Here is a 23,484-nt window from a genome sequence, read left to right on the forward strand (position 1 = left end):
TGTTTTAGTGTCACTGATTTAAAGTGCAAATGTCTTCAAATATAATTTACAACAGTCTAAACAGACTATTTGAAAAATACATTGCAATGCATTTTAACCAAAGCAATAGTAACTTTTAAAATGCTTTTCTTCTCTTAACTAATTGCATAATAACACAGTAACCAACGGAGCTGTTAATCATGGTGCTGCTAAAAAAAAAGTAGAAATTAGATTTTTGCAAGTTCAGTCAACACTAACGGGTTAATGTTGTTGTCCTGTTTGACTAGTTCATGAAACCGGGCATCCCGTTTTTGTATCCCTGTGAAACCCTGCTGTGTCCAAACTCCGAATGACAATTTAAGCCAAGCTTGGAAAGCAATCGCAATAGACACTGAGTCCAGATCACGGCATTGAAACATGGACAAATGGCTGATTTGAGCTTCAAGTAGTCTTCCGGTGTTTTGAGTCATTCATTGTTACGTCACTGTGGGCTCTTTTCTAACTGTGCTGTAATGACAAGGCATAACTTTTGGTCAAAATGTTTCAATCTCACTTTCTGTAACCAATTTAATAGTTTTGTTTAAGTCTTGATTGATCATTAACTTAATATAGAATGTTCCTTAAACTAAAAGAGAGTTATGAGTTAGAAGGACAAATGCTTGCAAATGGTCAGTACAACTTACCTACAGGAGTCAGTTGCAAGCGACACATTCCAAATCACAATGAATCACGTGTGATTCATCTTGAAATCGGTGTGCTTAATTTGGTTAGTGAAGTGCAGGTTAACGTCCTGGTTGTGTGAAGTTGCCGGTCTTTGCTGGGAACACCACAGGGATCTGGTACTCCTGTCGGTTTGGGAAGCAAAATCTGCAGGGAAAGAATCTGCTCATGGCATTACAGAGAATCCTGTTGGTCTGGTGCCAGGTGAGCTCAAGTGGACATCTGCAGGTCTAGCATTTGTCCTCCAGAGGCAGACAGCTCAGGAGGACATTTGCCCCGGAGTTCCTCAGTGTAAAGAGGCAGTTGGCTTGGCGATGGGATCGGAGCACACCTTCAGTTCTCCTGAGCTGCTGTGGGGAATTGCTGTGGTTACTGAACATAATTGGACATTTGAAATTGGGGAGAAATAACAAGGCACTCTAAATTTAAAGATAAATAAATCACACTTCAACATAGAAATTGTGTAAGCATCTTGCTAACCACACATCACTTTATGAGGAAATTTACTGTATACTATGAGGACATTCCACAGTACAAGTACAGACATAACACCTTCATGACTAAGTTAATACAGGACATGTCTTGGGGACTGCTTATTCAATTTTGATTAACTTTGTAAGCAGGCCAAGGGTACTTACTTTTGCATAGTATTGACACCTAAATGATAATATTCTTGGTAGGAATATGCAAGTTTCTATTAGAGGTAGAAACATGAATATTCCCACCAGTAAACAGAAAATTTGACAACAATGCAGTTAATGTGCAATTAATCCCAACAGCACAGAGCACTGCTTGCAATTAACTGTATTCAATCTGGGGTGATTTTTTGGTTTTCAGTTCTAAGAGGCTATAGATCCGAAGAGAAGAACAGTATTTGTACTGTATACAGTATTTACCTTTGTATTCTGCATGTAAAATATCAATACTTGTGATTAATGTATGTTTTCCCAATGTGTTCTTGATTCCAGATTCTCTACCTGTTTCATTTTTGTTTTTATACAGGTATGGACAAGTTTAAATGGTATTTTCTTATGGTAACAGTCTTTTTACTTCTTTATTTCTGAAGGTCACATTTCCAGTATCACAAGCAGGGCAGGAGAGATAGTGCTAACAGGGTTCCCTTTGTCTGATGCTAAGCGAGTTCTGTGCTACGATGATTCTCTCCTGTCAGCAATCCAGCTTCAGTAACATCCCACTCCACAATATCTTCTTTTAAGCAGTTATCAGTCCAATATAGAGTGTATAATTACTGGAGTATTATATTACCGGTGCTCCATACTATCTGGAAAATCATTTTATTATCCAAGACTGAGGTACCAGACCCCTTTCTATTGAAACTCTAGAGTGAACAACATATGAGGAGAGTTAGGATGAACTGCATCATTTTCAAATTGTGTACAATATCCACTATAATGATGCAATGCTTTAATTAATATAACTGGATTACACCTTTTTGTTTTCCAATTTCCAAGTATCAATGGCACTGGTTAGTCACATGTTGCCTGGAGGAAGGGGAAATTAGATTTTTCCCTCACGGCTCTGAGAACGAGAGTATGTCAGTCCTGACCTGAACCTCCACACAGCCAATCATGTACCATTGTGGTTAGTGATGTTGTAGCTGAGGCCACCAGACTCATTCAACTTGAGACCTGAGCTGTAACTGTCGCCCCCAGAGGTGAAAGGCCCACAATGGCTTGTTTACCTGATCCAACGTCCACTATTGGATCCGAGATACAAGCCAGTCTGCATTGTCACTAGGTGTCACCCGTGCTGCTTCATTCAAACTGCAGGAGCTCCCTTGGGCTTCTTATCCAGGCTTCAAAGACCTACCATCGCAGTGACTGCCAGGCCTGCTGGTAATCCACTGCAGCTCTCTTGAAGTCCCAGTACGTCTTCAGAGCCGTCTCCCTGGGCAAGACTAATAAAACAATGTTTAAAATAATGTATACATGCTTTCCAGCAGGATCATTCGACATGTTTACACTACTGTGTTAATGTGACCAGTCTATGAGCTGATGCTACCTGCTGGAAGTGAGACCAGAAAAAAAGTGGCCTATTGAGTCAGTGCTATGATGTTGCCATTATGTAAGTAGTTTTATCAGAAGTACTGTGAAATACTGTAAAATGTATGTATCTGCAATGTGTGGTGCTTTTATTTATGCAGTTGGGTTTGACGGTATAGTTGCAGGGACTGTTTACATAATAAGTGTATAAAAGTGGCAAGGCATGCCCTGTGTAACTATCAGTGTTTTCAGAAGCAGACCACTAAGAAAAAAACATCCAGCCTCCACTGTTAGACACTTACGCACCTGTACCATACAATTGTTGGATGCATTCATAAAAAGGCTCAGTAACTTTCTGATTACTTTTAAAATACAAATGAATATAAACTTAACTCGACATCAAAATCAACATCATTCGAAGTGCTTTCTATAATAGGAGAACAGCAATAGGGGATCCTGAGTAGATTGTAATTCTCAAGCTTTGGGACTCAGATGCAGCAGTGGTAGTGCTGCCAATTCGCACTGGACTCGCAGCGCTGTGATGTTATTTTTGGCAGGCATCCCAGCATCATTCTTCCGCTTTCAATTCTATAAAGCCTGGGTTAAATACATAACTGGCAGACAGAATTTAAATGAAGTGGCTAAAGACTTTCAATACAGATTTCAAAGCTAGTGGTTCAACCCCAGCAGCTAAGTAATTACTTTTTTACACTGCAATCAAATTCCTCCTTGCTTTGAGCGCACAACCATAAATTGTTTGTCTGTTTGAATTTGTGTTTATATAATTTAGCTTTCTGTACACTGAATCAAATTAAATGTGTTTTTTTATCTCTAGTGGCCACCTGTTGAAGCAGGTTATAAAACACTGCCAATGCTCATTTTGATAAGACCCTTTGAGTACCAAGATGCTTCACAAACAATACATATTATATTACTGCTGTCACCAAGACCAGTTATAAAGGGTTTGTGGGAAGCATTACATAATTCAAGTGTGAATGGAATAATGTGAAATTCACAGGGCACCTGTGGGGACCATAGTGTAGTACAGAGAAGGCAGAAAGGAGGTGTTAGTGCGACAGTAACGGGCGAAGCGACCCAACTTTAGAGAAGTGGACTGTGACCCGAACTTCTGAACAGACTGCGGTCTGGATAGAAAAGAGATCCCCCACCAGAGAGCCGTCCTCTGCGGAGGAGAGGGCTTGGTCTTGAAGGCTGCGGCCCCAGGATCTGAAAACATGAGAAAAAACTCTGCTGCGACAGAGCCGTCTCAAAGGAAACCTGAAAGGAAGTAACAGTAAAAGGGTTCCTTGACCGATGTGGTGCTGCCCTCGAATGAGGTGAGACTGCGGCCTCCGAAGCTGGGAGCGGAGGAGCGTCCTTCAGGGAACCTGTAAAGAACAAGAATAGATGGGTTAGTTCGGACTCGAGCACTGAGAGATTAAAGTGGGCCACGTCCAGAAATGCTAAATATATTCTAAAAGGGGAAAACCTCTGGTAGCCCCGGTGGTCAGGTAGCCCCTACTCTGGGCATGCTGACAATTTTCTGATGGGCTCTGGCAATGTCGGTGGGAGATGGGCGAATGTATGTATCTACTGCTGACGAAGTCCAGCGCCCCATACTCTTGATTAGGCGGAGATTGATGTTAGCTACAGCTCCTGAGGTTGCTGCTCCTATCCTAAACGAATGAGGGGTATAAAAGGTGAAAGACCTGCTCTGGAAACAAGAGTAGATGAATGTGAAGACCTATCTTGCCGCTGGGAACGTGGAAGCTGATGGGATGGTAAACTCTGAGCATCTAGGAATCTGAAAAAGCAGTTAGACATACTACTTCCATGGACAGATCATTGAATGGCAGGAGCAGCCTTTCTGAGGGTAGAGATTAAAGAGTGAAGGATATGTATTGATATAAAGGAGCCGGGAGGGAGCAGCAGGGGAATGGGGGAGCTCTTGAGGATCCCTTTGAGTGTCAAGCGGACTGATGGCAATGGTTAGGAGTGCTGGGGAAGGGACGGAGTTGAGGCGGTAGAAATACTGAATTCTGGAGATGTAGGCTTTACTGGTAGTGGGGGCTAAGTGAAGAGAATCCCTTACATGGGCGATGGAGGCTAGAATCCATTGCTCATTGAAGCAGGATGGGATGTATTTGGTTTTGAGCGCAGAAAGTAGTAAATGATTTTCACCCGGTGCTGTGCAATGATTTGGTCGCTGGGGCTAAGGCTGTAGCCATGTAGTGGTGAGCAGATTGCAGAAGGTTGGAGAATGTTGTATTTAGTTGAACTGCAGATGTCGGTGTTGCAGAGTTTGATGAGAGCTGAGGTGGCAGCTGGAGCTGAACGAATATGAAATTGACTGCTGAGGAAGAACTCTTTGCACCTGATTCTGGAAACAAGAGCAAAGAGATGCCCGTTCCCGAATTCCGTGAAAAGGCTAACATTTAAAGCAAGGAGACAGGCGACTGTTAAAATATTGATATTATATTGCATCAACAGTGAAATGGTAAGTAAGGAACAGGAAGTTCTGAACTGGACAGACTGAGCTCACCACTAGTTCTGTGTCTCTTTTGGGCCTGCCTCAGAGACTGTGCAAACAGCTAGGCATGGAGAAACGTTAATTTCTGAACACAGTCCTGATTATTCACACTGCGGCAGGCATCAAGCCGAAAAACTAAAATAAACACAGTTCAGGTACACTGCTCTGCAAGGTCGATGCTAATGCACTGTCCTGTGAATTGAGAATTGGAACACACATTGGGAATTGGAACACACTTTTACTGGTTCCTTACTGGAAACCCAGCTATTTCTATGTATGTTTGTTCATAGAGTACTGCAGTTATTCCATCATTAAGGATAACTGAATAATCAAGATCTCTCAACACTTGTTGTATAATATACAATTATAGACTACTCAGGATCTTTCAGCCAATCAGAGCGCAGGTAGAAGGCAGAAGGTTTCATGACACATCACTGAGAAACCCTATGACATTAGCCGGGCCATTTTAAGATTTTGCCGTGCTGTATTCTCCATATCAGCACGTTTCTCGTCACCTGCTTTAAAGAAATCATACCTGAGGCACCACTCGAAATTCCATTCAACTGTCTTTTAGCACTGTCTTGCCACTTAACTCTTCTCAACCTTTTCTCTGGTTTCACTGAAATTGACATGGTCTAAATAAAGGTGGGTAGTGATTAGAAAGCCAATGTAGCTGGATTTGTACCTTGTGTATTAATACAAAGCAGTATATAACAGAGTTATAGGACGTTGAGCATCTGTGTATGGGTTATATCAACACTTGTAACACTTAAACAGACCTGGTACTGACATTCATCCACACACAGACGTTTGGCATCCTATATCCATTTAATATGCATTGGAGTTGAGGGGTATAGTAGAAAAGTGTTGTCCCTGAGGGGGATATGGTGTCTGACAGGGTTATATTATAGTTATTGTTCTACTTTGGTGCTGGCTTGTTCTTTTGAAAAATGTAATTACATTTTTTATTGATTCCTGTGCTTTTCTGAAACGATAATGATATAGTAGAAATTCTGGGTTTAAAAAAAAGAACACGCTGGGTTGACAAATGACCCGACTTTCAAACAACAACAAAAGAGAAGACATCTGGGTGTCCCGTGTCACGTCAAAGAGGATGTAAAAATAAATAAATGAGGCCATGAAAACAAAGACAGAGTTTTTCACAGATTTGCATCTGATAAAACTTTTATACAATTTCCTTCAGCCTGCAGGCTTTTTAATTTCCCATGTCCCTCGGAGTCTAAAACTGGATAAAACAGTGACACAGTGTTGTGGGAAGATCAGAGGTTACACACTGGTCTGTGAGTAAGAATGCCAAACTGATAATGCCTTTTTATCTGTTTACTGGTCCTATTCACTGGCTTAAATTTGCATTTGTAATACATAATATGAAAATAATTGTGTATATGCTGTAGTGCTTGTCACTACAGTACCCATAAAAAACAACAGCAAGTGTGTGAGGGTGGCAGGACTGGCAGGCCATTTCTCATTGAGCTGTCAGGTTTAAACACATACACAGTTCAGTTTATTTAACCCACTCACTACATGTTTTATTTAAACTCAGAGATATCACACCCTAAATGCATGCAAAATGTTTATTAACAGTGCACCAAGCGTTAGAACCATAGAATAATCGCTTCTCTAGATATACTGTATGTAAAACTCTGAAGTCTGATTTATTTACCTAGGCAATTCCAATATATCTCATTCCGAGTCAAGCACAGCTATATAATGGGGTTTAAAACAAACTGTAAACACTTTTACGTGATTATGTGAAGGTCCCAAAGTTCTTGATTTGCCAGCACGTGTTCGGTATGTCGGTCTATATACCAGTATATCTTGCTGTCTGTGTATATTCTCATTACAATAGCCTCAGAGGTACTTTGTTTTTGTTTAAAACATTTTTTTTACATGATACTATCCTCTCTGCTGTGTCAGGAACTGATCCCTCTCCGTTTATGTCACTGCAGCCAATAAGAGAAAAACAACACCTTACATATTTTGTTAAACAGTAGTTAAGATATAAAATGAACGAAAGCATTTAACCCTGTACCATTAGCAGTGTCAAGTTTAAACATGTACATACTTCAGTATATGTAACCCATTCACTACATGTTTTACCTAAACTCAGATTTCAGGCCCCATTTGCTTTGGAACTTTAGTGAGAGAATCATAGAATACAGCTGCTTAACTACAATCTTACCAGCAGAAGAAAAGGAGATTTTTATTTTTAGCTGAGCCCCAAAGTTGCTGGGATACTTGCAGAGGTTTTATGTATCGATATCCTTGGGGCAGGATATTTCAGACTGGCTTATGCGGTTTAAACAACTGCGGGGAACTTTTCAGTCAACCAGAGTTCATGTTTTGCCTGCTGCATCCCAGATCACAAATAAACCCAATTCATGACATTGTCAACCAAGCCATATTGAGTTTTAATCCGTGCTCTATTCTCAATATCGGCACAGTCACCTGCTTTAAAAAAATCACACCTGAAACACCTCACCTTCCATTCAACTGCAAAGCCAATTCGACATCACAATCAGCGACTTACTGGTATTGTGTTAATCAACCATTTCAATCTTTTCAATGATAATCCCAATCGAACAAATAAAAGGGTGTCATGAATAGAAAGCAAATATCGCTGGATTATTTAAAAACCTTGTTATCACAATAAGACTTAAGGTAAGGACTGGCAACATTCTACTTTATATTTAATTTCTTATGATGTGTGTTCACTGTCATTCTCTATCACTATCAATCTGTTGCTCTTTCTGCTTAGATCTTTTTTTTTTTTACCAGGATTGCTAACTATCCCTGCAAAACCGTCCTTTCTCAATCACTTCTAACAGTTGAGTTTTGGTGGTCTGAGAATGACAACTAGTGGTGTGCAACTGTAGTTCATTTTAAATTGTATTTCATATTGAACCAAATATGTCTACAGACCTAACAAAACATCCCAAGCTAAAACTGTTTCATCCTTACATAAGGATTATGCTAATGATTAAACGAAGATACTGTATACTACAATGGTTTACAAATATAAAACTCACAGCTCTATCTTAACTTAATTAAAATGAGATCCCACATTGCTTGGTTGTAAAAACAGGCTGTTACTACTGAGCTATACAGGACACAGGATGGCAGACGCCAGGGCTCAATTTATGCTACTAAAGGCTCTGAAACTATTCCTTTCATTTTTTATAAATCTACTAGAATGGATAAACTGTATTGTAGCATTAAATAATAGATTTTGCATACCTATGAATAATTCAATCGTCCCTCGTCTTACTGAAGCTCCACACTCTCAGTGCTATAAAAACAAAAAAAGAAATGTAACCAATTGAAAAATTATTTCATAGGGTCATGGTATTGTTGTCTTCTAATTAAGCAATGAGTGATGCTTGAAAAGAAATCCAGTAACAGCATTCAGCTCTGCTCTCTGCCACCAGACAAACGTTGATTGTTTTCCTGTTCCACCACAAGCAAAACTGTGAGCTTATTTCATTTTGATCAAGGTATTATGTTGTATCATTAACCAACACAGGAGGACACATTTAAACTGTGTCCTTACAAGAAAAGCTACATAACAGCTAACGAGAGCCCTCTTTATTGGGAAGCTGAATTAATCCTGCTGTGTTGTTCACCCTCTGTGAATGCTTTCCTGAAAGATACTGTATCCGGGGGTGTAATATCATCACAATACTACATTCTAATATAAGAATAGAACATGTATGAATGAAAGGAGGCCATTCGGCCCATCTACTGTAAGCCTGACCAGTTCCTAGTAGCTGATTGAGCTCAGAACTTTGTCAAAGACACACATACAGTGCCTTGCGAAAGTATTCGGCCCCCTTGAACTTTGCGACCTTTTGCCACATTTCAGGCTTCAAACATAAAGATATGAAACTGTAATTTTTTGTGAAGAATCAACAACAAGTGGGACACAATCATGAAGTGGAACGAAATTTATTGGATATTTCAAACTTTTTTAACAAATAAAAAACTGAAAAATTGGGCGTGCAAAATTATTCAGCCCCCTTAAGTTAATACTTTGTAGCGCCACCTTTTGCTGCGATTACAGCTGTAAGTCACTTGGGGTATGTCTCTATCAGTTTTGCACATCGAGAGACTGAAATTTTTGCCCATTCCTCCTTGCAAAACAGCTCGAGCTCAGTGAGGTTGGATGGAGAGCATTTGTGAACAGCAGTTTTCAGTTCTTTCCACAGATTCTCGATTGGATTCAGGTCTGGACTTTGACTTGGCCATTCTAACACCTGGATATGTTTATTTGTGAACCATTCCATTGTAGATTTTGCTTTATGTTTTGGATCATTGTCTTGTTGGAAGACAAATCTCCGTCCCAGTCTCAGGTCTTTTGCAGACTCCATCAGGTTTTCTTCCAGAATGGTCCTGTATTTGGCTCCATCCATCTTCCCATCAATTTTAACCATCTTCCCTGTCCCTGCTGAAGAAAAGCAGGCCCAAACCATGATGCTGCCACCACCATGTTTGACAGTGGGGATGGTGTGTTCAGGGTGATGAGCTGTGTTGCTTTTACGCCAAACATAACGTTTTGCATTGTTGCCAAAAAGTTCGATTTTGGTTTCATCTGACCAGAGCACCTTCTTCCACATGTTTGGTGTGTCTCCCAGGTGGCTTGTGGCAAACTGTAAACGACACTTTTTATGGATATCTTTAAGAAATGGCTTTCTTCTTGCCACTCTTCCATAAAGGCCAGATTTGTGCAGTATACGACTGATTGTTGTCCTATGGACAGAGTCTCCCACCTCAGCTGTAGATCTCTGCAGTTCATCCAGAGTGATCATGGGCCTCTTGGCTGCATCTCTGATCAGTCTTCTCCTTGTATGAGCTGAAAGTTTAGAGGGACGGCCAGGTCTTGGTAGATTTGCAGTGGTCTGATACTCCTTCCATTTCAATATTATCGCTTGCACAGTGCTCCTTGGGATGTTTAAAGCTTGGGAAATCTTTTTGTATTCAAATCCGGCTTTAAACTTCTCCACAACAGTATCTCGGACCTGCCTGGTGTGTTCCTTGTTCTTCATGATGCTCTCTGCGCTTTAAACGGACCTCTGAGACTATCACAGTGCAGGTGCATTTATACGGAGACTTGATTACACACAGGTGGATTCTATTTATCATCATTAGTCATTTAGGTCAACATTGGATCATTCAGAGATCCTCACTGAACTTCTGGAGAGAGTTTGCTGCACTGAAAGTAAAGGGGCTGAATAATTTTGCACGCCCAATTTTTCAGTTTTTTATTTGTTAAAAAAGTTTGAAATATCCAATAAATTTCGTTCCACTTCATGATTGTGTCCCACTTGTTGTTGATTCTTCACAAAAAATTACAGTTTCATATCTTTATGTTTGAAGCCTGAAATGTGGCAAAAGGTCGCAAAGTTCAAGGGGGCCGAATACTTTCGCAAGGCACTGTAACTGTAATTTACACATGTTCTTGTAAGCATGGGCATGGACTCCGCCCTTCACAGGAATAACTGCTCCCTGACCATGCCAACAAGAACATGCTCAAACCAGTACTCAGGCACTAGCAACTTGGACAGCTGGCAAAAGACAATCAAGCAAAAAGCTGCCTGTGGCTTCCTCTACACTCTAATGATCTTTCCATTCATCATAAACCATGTAAATACTGATTAGTATGACCACATAATTTTTTTCCAGTAATTAGTAATTAATATCTTTCGCTTAAGTCAGCTGTATTACTTCACAAGATACAATACTTTCCAGACCTCAAAGTTCAAGGTGGTGTTCTGTGGAACTCATTTACTGTGGTGGTGAAGTAAAACCCATTTGGTCAATTGACATTGGGTGGAGCATATCGTCCGTGTTAAAACAGTTTTACTTCAATGACTCACATATACATTTTGTTACCCCTTTTTGTGTTCCTACGCAAGTTGCTCTTCCGTCCCAGCTGCCTGCTGTAGATCAGCCAAAATGTCTTTATAGATAATAATAATAATAATAATAATAATAATAATAATAATAATAATAATAATAATAATAATAATAATAATGTTCATTAATTATAGTGCCTTTCACACCTAGGTGTCTCAAGGCGCTGTACCAAACAAACAGCAATCAGTTCAAAATAATCTATAAATACATAAATAAATAAAATACAAATAAATAGGTAAACATAAAAATAAAATCGATCATAAAAGTAGAGTATATTATAAAAACATTGCAGACTGCATTAGAGAAAGAGTTTAAGAAAATACAAAGGAAAATAAGTGCATCTTAAGGGTTTTTTTTAAATTTGGCTGCTGTTGTGGATTCTCTAATAAAGGTTGGTATCATCTGCATCGCCATTCATACAAAAAGAAACTCACTACCTTCTTACTACCTGTTCACTATTTGGTGCTGGCTGTTCTATAAAGACACTTTGGCCTAAATAATGTCTTTCGCAATATCTTCAATAATAAAATGAGTTTAGGCTCACATTCTTATGCAGCAAGATATGCCCCTCCTAATAAGAAATAAGATATAGAGAGATAAAGTGACTTATCAAAATAAAATTTTATAAAAAGCTCTACTCCCCATGTGGTAAAATGTGAAAATCTCCCAATATCCCATTAGGAGAAATGAGTAAGTGCTATTTTTGAATGTTTTGATGTTTTAAACATTTGTGATATAACACTGTGTGCTTATGGGTAAATACAGATTGCCAAAGCATTTTTGTAACTGGCTATGATTAATGTAACAGATATTACATGAAATACAATATCTGAATAAAACATTATAAGTGGGTCATAAAACACCTGTATACTGTTTTTACCAACTTCATGAATATCCTAATCAATAGTTGTGGCCTACTTTTGGAAACAATAAAGATCTAACCCTATAAATTACATAGATTAATAGTATTCCCTAACTAATTACCCCTAGGCATGCTATTGTGTCCTCTTTTGTTAGGCAAATGAAATAGAATTCCTGGTACAGGCTAGCACAGGCTCTCACCTCCAGGAGAGAACGATCCAGCACTGGATCTCACCTCCCGGAGAGAACGATCCAGCACTGGCTCTCACTTCCCGGAGAGAACGATCCAGCACAGGCTCTCACCTCCCGGAGAGAACGATCCAGCACAGGCTCTCACCTCCCGGAGAGAACGATCCAGCACTGGATCTCACCTCCCGGAGAGAACGATCCAGCACTGGATCTCACCTCCCGGAGAGAACGATCCAGCACTGGATCTCACCTCCCGGAGAGAACGATCCAGCACTGGATCTCACCTCCCGGAGAGAACGATCCAGCACAGGCTCTCACCTCTCGGAGAGAATGATCCAGCACTTGCTCTCATCTCCTGGAGAGAACGATCCAGCACTGGCTCTCACCTCCCGGAGAGAACGATCCAGCACTGGATCTCACCTCCCGGAGAGAACGATCCAGCACTGGCTCTCACCTCCGAGAGAGAACGATCCAGCACTGGATCTCACCTCCCGGAAAGAACGATCCAGCACTGGCTCTCACTTCCCGGAGAGAACGATCCAGCACTGGCTCTCACCTCCCGGAGAGAACGATCCAGCACTGGCTCTCACCTCCCGGAGAGAACGATCCAGCACTGGCTCTCACTTCCCGGAGAGAACGATCCAGCACTGGCTCTCACCTCCCGGAGAGAACGATCCAGCACTGGATCTCACCTCCCGGAGAGAACGATCCAGCACTGGCTCTCACCTCCCGGAGAGAACGATCCAGCACTGGCTCTCACCTCCCGGAGAGAACGATCCAGCACTGGCTCTCACCTCCCGGAGAGAACGATCCAGCACTGGCTCTCACCTCCCGGAGAGAACGATCCAGCACTGGCTCTCACCTTCCGGAGAGAACGATCCAGCCCACGTCACACACATCAACAGTAGGCCACTAGAACTGAAGAGCAGCTTCCGAACCAAGGTGGACACACCTAACACAGACTCAGATATTACAATAATTCACTGCCTTCCAGCTACCAACCAACCAGCTTGATTAAAACTGGGTTCAATATATATTATACAAAATCATCGCTTGCATTAATGACTTACAATTGCACCAAACGCAAAAAGGTAAGGCAGCACGTACGATAAGTGTATGCATATTGCAGACTGTGGAAAGTCAAGTTGTGGTGACGTGAGACGCTGAATGAGGCAAACAGATCCTGTTACCAGATGATGCCAAAGTGTTGCAGATTGAAAATGCTCAGATTTTGTTATGTGTTTAAAATGCACTCACAACGTCTTGCTACGTGTTAGTTTATCTTAGGTGTGCACAGATGTTGAAATGCTTAATTGTGCTGTATCACTCTCTGTGTGCATAATTAACATGTCCGCATCGTGTGCAAATTGAGAGGTATTTTGCAGTATAATGTTAACACTAGTTCTCAGACTAGTTCATCCACACAGCGGTGTTGTAAACTTTGTATGATCTCTTAATTTCCCTTAACACCCTTGATGTGAATAGTCTAATTATTATTTCATTTAATTACCCCAACCCATCTCTAACATTAAATTACTATTAACAGAAATAATCAGAATACTAGAAGATTACAAACTTGTATAGTGGTGTAAAATAGGGAGGGAGTGCGTTAATGTGCAAGTACATTAATCTATTTGCTGCATATCTTTGTTGATCTGAATACTAAGTTTGTATGTAATTACGAAAATAATAAAATATTAATAATATGATGGAACATTGCAATTTTAACTCACCACAAATAGAAATACAGTACATGAATACAAATGCATTTAATATTCTGGTATCCACCAGATGGCGCTGTATACAGTAACTTCACAGTACAATTTTTGATTAAGGCGGTGATCAATCAACCCTATCCATTCCTATCAAATTTCTTTTGGGCATGGATCTTTTATTCAAAATGTTCTTAGGCGTAGGTGCTTATTATTTCTGGGTCATTTTCCAGCAGTGGGGTTCCTAAGTGTGACGAGGATGGACAATTCAAATTGTTTCGATTTTATTTAAACGTTTTCTCCTTTTTATCCAATTTGATTGTTCAGTGGCCAGCTGCTAATGTTCTTTTCCACTCATTTTTTTTTATAATAGCAGACTAGAGCAAGATAAACTATCAAGTCACTGTAATGTATATTTTGGTGTTTTCATGTGTGTCTGGATATAGTCCAAAACAATAAATAACAAAAATTCAACATGCATGCCTGTTTTGCTGTGGAACTGAAATATAGCATTAATACAATTTATCTTCAACATAGTCTAATCTTCCCTTTTAAAAAGTTTCCCACAGTAAAAGCATATGCAATTGTAATAAGGCATAGTGAAAGCATAGGTAAGCATGGTAAACTGTGGTAAATGCATAATAAAATCATTGAAAAAGCATGAAAAACTTCATGTTTACTGGGCAAATTTCTTCTATAAGGCTTTTATCTCTCAAAGTGATATTAAGTGGAGTGGAAATCAGTTGTATGACTGATAAATGTGAGTGATGTTAACCAGAGTGTGACAATAGCCAATGTGATATTATCAGGAACTTGTTCCCATTGACTCTCATTAAATCCTGTCTGCGGCATTTCAATGTGGTGATAATAAGCAGAGGGTGACATTAATTTGAGTGATATTAAGAGGGTTTGACTGTATTAGTGATAAAAAGACAGCAAACTGGGCTTCAGATGCGAAGAAAGCCCCAGTGATTCATTCCACCCACTCCAGATCTTAAAAATTCTGTAATAAAAGTGTTTCTTCAGAACATACACAGTTAGCCGTCTTGGGACTGTACCGTTTGTGTTAGCTTTCTCTGTGTATTTTTACATGTGTGGAAATAGACAATTACCGCTATATAAATAAATTGGAAGTAAACAGGGCTTGGATATTAAAAGGCTTTATTTTTTTTTTTAGAAGTCAAATAATCTAGTTAAATAAAAGTGGTTACAATTCCTTATTTTATTATTATTTCTAATAAGGGAAGCTGGGATCATTAAAAATGTGGGTTAAGCATTCTCTTCTATTGAGGGCCCAAATTAAAACACAGCTTACACAGTTCACATGCCCCCTGCACTCATATGAAGTTAACATTGTATTTAATTTTAGATATGTTATTTTGCCATTTAAAACCTTTCAACCTGCATATGGTTCTCTTGGAAGTCTGTCATGTTTGTACTGTAAATTACTCTACTTGGGTGTGGTTGGATCACCCTGGCATTTTTTGAGGGTGGTATAAATCCATGTAAGTTCCTGGGATTAATTCCAAACAAGCCCTGCTGAAAATGAATCTGCTTATGTCTCCCCAAGTTCGTTTTTAAACCTGACCTAGTGAATGACAGAATACAGCTGTATACCGAATATGAAGGCAGAATTTCAAAGCGTTCGTTCATCATCCAGAAACCCAAAAGCACACAGAAATTTAAATGAGCTGGCTCCAAATAGTATTCGATATGGATCTGGAACCAAAATAAATGGATTAAAAAAAAACAAAAAACAGCTTTCAAGAGATACAGGTCTGAAGACCAGTTATTCTTGGATGACCCGATACCAAAAAAAGTGGCAACCTGATGCTACAGGCCTTGAGATGAGGCTGCAGTTCCCTTCTTCCACCATAGAGACTACACCTGGTCTGGATTCTGTGATGTTTTTAGAAGTAGTTTTTAGATATGAAAACCCTGCAGCAGAATATAGGAGTGGGCTGGAACACCTCAGGTTTCTAAGGTACATCCATTGTGCAATTTTGCGATATGCAGGAAAAGTGGGTATGTGGATTTGCATATGGTGGCATGAATAGGGTGGTAGATAAAGCTGTCAGAGAGGTGCATGTAGGAGTTGGTCTCCAAAATCTCTCAGTTGAAGATATAAATAAGGCTGCAACCCTAAAGTTTGCATAGAATTGTCTCCTGTATCTGCAGTTTGAACATGAAAACATATACTGTACATGCATTTTAAAAAGCAGAAAACAAAGTTTGGACTTGAGCTAGCCCCAATATAATACTATGATGAGCACAAAGACCACACGCACACAGCGACACATTTGTAATAACTATTTTATTATTGCACAATGAAGATTCGTTTTACTATACATACACAGGTTGGTGGCATATAAGAGCTGTTGGTCATTGTATTATTGTACACATCCTGTTTTCATTTCAAACTTAATTGAAGCCATAACAGCAATTTTCTAAATATCTTTTTTTTTAATCATAACACTGCAGTTCACAACATAAAAAAGTCTCGTCACAAAAGCTTTTCAACTGTACATTTAAAAGTTAATATATTTTAGCATTTAAAAGAAGCAAATCATTTATTTTTATCTGACATATTCACACTTCTTTTATTTAGGGGTTATATGTACTAAACTGTATGTCTCATTGTTCCCATTTCATTCCTATACTTTCCCCACCTAAGAAACCTTAGTGTATTCCTTGCTACCAGAATAACATACATATATTTGCAATTATATTTAACACCCAAAGTATATCTTATATATTTGGTTCTTTTACAATTAGGGGCAACACTACATACATAATCTGTACACTGAGAGTATCTGCATTTTTAATGTATTAACCAAGCACTGTATGGTATCCTAACCAAGGAAACATAAATTTAACCAAAGGTAAGGCAAGTTTTATATATATATATATATATATATATATATATATATATATATATATATATATATATATATATATATATATATATTTTAATTTCTTTCTCACTTAATGGCAAAAGCTGGAGCTCATTTTCAGTACCTGAAACCAGTTTCTTGCAGCAAAGTCTGGGTTACATTTATCTGAATACTGGCAATTTGGCCAATATTTAATCACTTTGCCAACATTAAAGAGGGGTATTTAGTTCTTCAGATTCAATGTTATTCATGCAAGAAACCATGAAATATGAATTTCATAGTAATTTTTCAATCTAACCAAGCTTATCTAAATTAGTTTCTATATAAATTAGCTAGTTGTCATTTGGCTTGCCCAATTAAAGGCCCCTGCTTGTTAAAGAAAAGGGCTTGTAACCAGGAGGTCCCCAGTTCAAATCCCACCTCAGCCACTGACTCACTGTGTGACCCTGAGCAAGTCACTTAACCTCCTTGTGCTCCGTCTTTAAGGTGTGACTTTGATGTTGTAAGTGATTCTGCAGCTGATGCATAGTTCACACACACTAGTCAATGTAAGTCGACTTGGATAAAGGTATATGCTAAATAATCAAATAATAATAATAATAATAAGACCTGGACTAAACCTGTGGCCAAGTCATAATTGCTGGTATAAATACTCTTATTTCAACTATTACATTTTGTATAGTTGTTGATGTTGCATTTGCGCTTGACCTCTGCATTCAAAAGAAATCATTTGTCTTGCACATTAAACAAGTTAAAAAAAAAATGAAGGAGGTTGGACTTAAACTCTGAAAGCTAAGATACACACACCCTCTAAAAAAGAGCTGAAAACAATAAGAAACCTTCCTGTCTCTCTGAATCTGAACAGGTCTGTATTTAAATATGTTAAACTGTTTATCCTGCCAACAACCACTTTCTATTAGATATTATACTCAATTAACCACAGTCGACTACTAACACAAGGCAACAATTTTCTACCATCAATTCAGAATAATTGAATTATATTCTTAACAGGAAGAAATGGGACTTATGTAATAGCTTCAGCATGGTCACTTCACTTTACTTAAAATCAACTCTTTGGGAAAGTTGTTGCATAAAGCAGAGATTTTCAAATGTGACCGATGTCTACTGAAAAGCAGTACTTAAATATGATTCTGTTTTGCCAAATTTCAGTATCCAAGGCAGCAGCCACTAAACATTAGCCAAGTGACATCACACTTCTTTTGTTTCTTTACAAAAAAAAAAAAAAGTTTAAATTGATCAACCAACGGTTTATGAAAATAAGCTGGTAAGCAGTCCAACAATACACTCTGCTTTATGCATACAGAACATGTTTAATTGAGTGCAGTGATATCTGGGCTGTAGTCTGCAATATTGAAAGGATTCTGTGATGTGCAGGAATTGAGAATGAAGGAAGCTGAACTGGCTCTACATCAAATGTTTCTCAGTGGTTATGCAAGTCCATCATTTAAGTATAACAAGTCACATTTAAAATTAAGGAGGAATCTCTCTTTTAACCTGCCAGTCTACATTAAACTAATTGACTATATTAAACCAGCCTTTTTACCTTAGAAATGGCATGACAGACAAAATACCAGGAAACGGCTGTCAAAAGCTGTCTTTGCAGGCTGATTCATCATCTACTGTCATTAAGAGTTACTGTCAGCAAAGTGTCCACGAAGGCAGTATGCGTAGAGACACTGTCTCCTGTTGGAGATTTAGCTTTTAGGCTCCTCCTAACTTTGCAGTATATAGGCTGCACTAGGACCTAATAAGTTACCATGTCTGGAAGATATTTTTATTGGGTACTGCCCAGGAAATGAGCAGGCGGTAAGCTGGTCCTTAATAGCATTCTACCACATTGCAAACATGCAGCTATGAAAGAAGTTTCTCGAAATTGTAAATTGGTTTGAACAACAAACCAATTCACCCCCCCCACCCCCAATCAGCAGTCTAATCAGGAAGGGTGGCTCTGCAGTGACATCACTGGGGAGCTCATTTCACTTCCAGTGAGCAATTCTGTAAAGTATAGGGTGGGGTGGCGTTCAGTAATTGACTAACATATTGTCTCCAAACCGCAGCAGCTATAAGTTGTGTTTTGTGTCACATGATGTTTAATTAAATACAATTAGTACCCTAAAAAAAAGTGCAACTGTATTAGGCGGTGCACTACAAATCCTTCAAAAGGTCATTCCAGCTATTTTAATATTTGTAGGCAGCAAATTCATATATTTAACTGCTTTCTAGGTCTGACGAAACATGTTAAAAATACTAAAAGGAGGAAGATGGGTATAACGTACTTGTTAGCAGCTCAGTTATGTCATTTTCCATAAAAAGAGTATTTATATATTTATTTATTTATTTATTTAAAACAAAAGAGTGGTACCAGATGAAGATATGGGACAGCTGGTTTTTGAGTAGATTCTCTGATTGGGTCACAATGAACACAGGGATATTCCGTTTCTATAATTCTATTAAACACCGCTGTGGAGAAATATTTCAATGTCTTTAAAGTTAAACAATGTAAATAATGTACTAAATCTGGTGGATATCCCAATTGCCTGAGTAGGTAACTGTTAAAAGGCCATCAGATTTCTTCCCTTGCCAACTAAAACATAACAAGATAAAAGCAGGAAAATAATTCAAACAGTGCTGGCTGTAACCCAGTAGCCTACACTCAACACTCAACAGCAAATAAGGTAAAAACAGTCCGTATTGGCAAAGGACCAATACTTTGATAAAGGCTCTGTAAAAATGAACTCCGCAGTTAGCATTGGTGATGGTGATTTTATAACTTGGCTTATAACAAAAAAAAAAAAAAAGAAAATACATGAAATGTGGACCATTGTTGAGACACAGCACGTATAAATAGTTTTCAGTGGTATATCTTATTTGTTGAGTTTACTCTTATTTTTTGAGTCTACTATTCCCAAGAGCTGACAGGACAAAGAACCCTCCCAACATTACCCTATTCATTACAGAAATCATTTGATTTTGCCATTTACATCATTATCAATTACTGCAATACAGAGTTTGGTGTTGGCAGTACAAGAAAAGTTTTAGACTTGGCTTACTTTGGTGGAATCATCCTATATTGAATACAATAGGTTTCCTATTGGAAAAGGTCACAACTAATTATGATTTAACTTCAACATTGTCCACAATAGCACCACTGGCAAGCACACCCAGTAATAAGGATGATACTGGGCTAACATAATAAAGAATATCATAATCAAAATAATTCCTAGACACTGCTGTGATTCAGACATTCAGTACTCACTGAATAGAACTGATCCAAATTAAAAATGAAAACACCAGGGAGAAGCGCCGGCAAATACTTAAAGTGCTTATTTATTCTCTCTTGCTGTGCAGCGGCAAGACATATTTCAACAACACATGAATCTCGTTAGATTTTCTCCAGCAGAAATGAGGACGCTCAGAAAACATAACAAATGGGCCAGATTCTCAAAGCTTTTGACTCTGAATTATCATCTTCTGACAGGAATAAACATTAATTACTACTCTAAAACAACTTACAAACCACTGAATCAAATGTGGGAGTTGTTTCGTGGTTAGGTGACTTTATCGGATGCACTGGTTCTGCTCATTGACAAAGTTTTGTAGCCGCAAGCAATCACTTTTGTATAGCGGGGTGGAGGCCTATTAAACAATGTATTAAATATAATAATATTCATATAAATAATTGTAAATTACTTTAAAATGTGAACAAATAGGACTACATCAGTATGGTGCCTTACTACACTGACATTAGAAGAATTTGACTTCTGACACAAAGGCTGCTAAATGGAAAACATGGATAGTGAGGATTGAATGTTTAGGTCTCTTCTTCACACAGAGAGTGGTGAGGGTATGAAACAGGTTACATAGTCATGTTGTTGAGGCAGAATCACTTGGATACTTTAAGACCCAACTTGTTTGTACATTTGCTTATGTTCTTATGAATACAACTAAAATGACCTTTTAAGTCCAGCTCACAAACTTTTCAACAATGTTTCTTTGGTTTTATTCAGAACTTATAACAGAGAGTTAAGTTTTGGGAATGCCACTTGTTCAACAATATTGCCATCAGGAACATGTGATTAGAGAAGCCCATATAAGATATATGTTTGGGTATATTGTGTCATTCCAATGCCACACCACATGGTTCTTTGCTTTAACTTCTAAAAGGAATTAAGAACCCCCCTCCACCACCACCAATATTCCACTCTGCATATCTTGCTGTGTTTCTAAACTCTATCAGAGGTGCTTCACTCCTGGCCAAACCCTTCTGTTTCCTCGATTGCAAAAAGCAGTTTCTCCTTCAGCTGTTCGAAGCTTTTGTAGGGAGGCAGGTCCAGTCGATTAAAACTAAAAAAAAGACAAAAACACACTAAATATTAATAATACACATCTCTACAAAGATCTGCAAAAGATCAGTTTTGGATTAAACACAATGGAGATGTGCCTGTTCTGCAAAACATTATATTCAGCATCTTCAAAAGTAATTCAAGCTGGAGCAATTGTAAACTCCATGTAAAATCTTAGTTAAAGTTAAAGTTAAAGCGTTTGGTATTACTTACAGAGCTGCTTCTGCGGCTACTTCTTTTTTATTTGCGAATGTGTCTGTTAAAGGAGACATCTGCTGAACAGCCCTTTATAACGAACTGCTTCATCAGCCTCAGTATAACAGTTCACCCGTGCAATACAGCTGTGTCGGCTAGCAAACCAAGAACAACCCACACGACTTTCAAAAGGGAATGCCAGCATATTGTGGTGCGAGTACACATCTGCTGGATAACAGGCCTCCTTTGATACAGCATGGGAATAGACTCAAGCCTGGAAATCACCATTTGCCAGAGGGATCATAACTCTTGCAGTAAAAAGTCAGTATTCCACAAGCACACTCACACACAAACATACATACAGTACAAACAAATGCAACAGACACAAGTGAAAGACTCAAGTAATAAAAACAAAATTAATTAAAAAAAAACAAAAAAAAACTCACCAAGTATGACTTCTAGGTAACCAGGTCTCTTTCCCCACCTTGTCAATACAGAATTTTTGGTGTCCATTACTCCCTGTTGTAGAATGTAAGTTATGTTAGCATAAAAAAGTATCCTGAGGGGAAAGGGGAATGGCATCTCTGACAAAACAGTCTGTAACATGAAGTCATCACTTGATACATACAATAGAACTTGATCTAATGAATCATAGATTAAAGTAGTGTACCAAATGTGAAGCCAGCGGGGGTATATTGAATAATTAATATAGAAAATCAAACACCCACTGTTAGTCTCTTCAGTGTAATGCTGTCAGTAAAAATATGAAAAAACACCGGAAGGTTAATATTTGAGTGATTTAAATGATGTAAGTGTTTAGACCCGCTGCGGCTTAAATAAAAAAAAAATAAACCCCAATATCTCAAAACATGTGCAAACGTTTACACAAAGCCCTGTCTAATTATCCGCCAATGGTCGAGGTGGGTGTACATATGCATGTCACACTTTAGATTGTATTACGTCATTGTGACGCAACTTGAAAACAACATTATTTTGCTAAGTTATAAACAGTGTTGTCAACAGGATCAGAATTTGTGGGGACGGGGGACGGGGGACGGGACAGTTGCATGCGGTTTGCCTGTATGCCGATTTTTTACACATAGGAGGTCATAATGCTCACTTTTTTCAGGTTACTGATGGATAGTTTTGAATTTATAGTCGTGGGATCAATGCCACTGGGATACTAGCTTTATTCTTTTTAGTTCTACACAATTCATTTTGATCTTATGATCTCCCATATAAAGAAACAATACATACCAAAAAATAAAACTAAGGGAAGGCATACTGAAAACTAAAACTAAGGGAAGACTTCGTTCAGCTTTGGCTTCAGCTACTGTTTAACCCTCATTTGAACTCATCTGATGTTAACCTACTGTATGTAATAAAATATATATTTCAGTGCCTATTTTTGTGTATTGTGGCATTGTTTGCCACCTATGTACACTAAGTAAATCTACAAAGATTGCAATTGGAGAATGATCATGGTCTGAGCTGTTTGTTCTCACCTATCAATTCTGTAAAGCCGCCAACAGGCAGACGGCAGGTTCCTGTTACAAACTGCAGCAAGCGGATTCTCTTCTCGTTATCCATTTCCTTTACCACCTGACAAGGAAGGATTAAACATCAGCAAAAAATGAAAAATGCATGGAAATATTTTAACATGTCATTTTGTTCATAGATGTGTGCTGAAGTCAAACAAATTCTGACAAACACACAAACATTTATTAGGTCACATTTTCAAATGATATATCATACACTTTCAAATAAAGCTATCATAATAATGAGCAGTTGTAAATAAAAAGGCAGATGGCTGGCTATTCAATGAAAGACAAAAGAAAAACCACTTACTTGCCTGTGCTCTTTTTTCTAATATCTGTGCACATAGCAGATGTTGATTATTTATTTACTGAAATCAGTACAATGTAACCTCAAGTGCTACTTAACATTATTTCCTCCCATGTCGCCCATGCGCCGACAACAATTCTGTAGTAAACACTCTTAACCACTAATTACTATGCTGAGGGAATAGGGATCTCTGGCATGTTAACGTTTGTTCCCAAAGGAGGGGTAACAAATCTGGGTTCAATCACATCTAATCAGGAA

At 38.6% G+C, this 23,484-nt stretch overlaps 1 protein-coding gene across 3 annotated transcripts in view; it reads right to left on the reverse strand.

Annotated features, from left to right (window-relative positions):
* Positions 1-16,223: 16,223 nt before the first annotated feature.
* The window catches only part of LOC117425613 (NEDD4-like E3 ubiquitin-protein ligase WWP2), a 67,034-nt gene continuing 59,773 nt past the window's right edge, over positions 16,224-23,484 (reverse strand). For all 3 annotated transcript variants that reach the window (XM_058993682.1, XM_058993680.1, XM_058993683.1), the window contains 3 exons: positions 22,887-22,983; positions 21,828-21,900; positions 16,224-21,187 (listed from right to left, as the gene is read on the reverse strand). In XM_058993682.1, coding sequence (XP_058849665.1) covers positions 21,088-21,187; positions 21,828-21,900; positions 22,887-22,983 — 270 coding nt within the window. In that variant the 3' untranslated portion in view covers positions 16,224-21,087. The remainder of the gene's footprint in view (positions 21,188-21,827; positions 21,901-22,886; positions 22,984-23,484) is intronic.

Source organism: Acipenser ruthenus, chromosome 20 (assembly GCF_902713425.1).
Source record: "Acipenser ruthenus chromosome 20, fAciRut3.2 maternal haplotype, whole genome shotgun sequence".
Classification (NCBI taxonomy): domain Eukaryota; kingdom Metazoa; phylum Chordata; class Actinopteri; order Acipenseriformes; family Acipenseridae; genus Acipenser; species Acipenser ruthenus.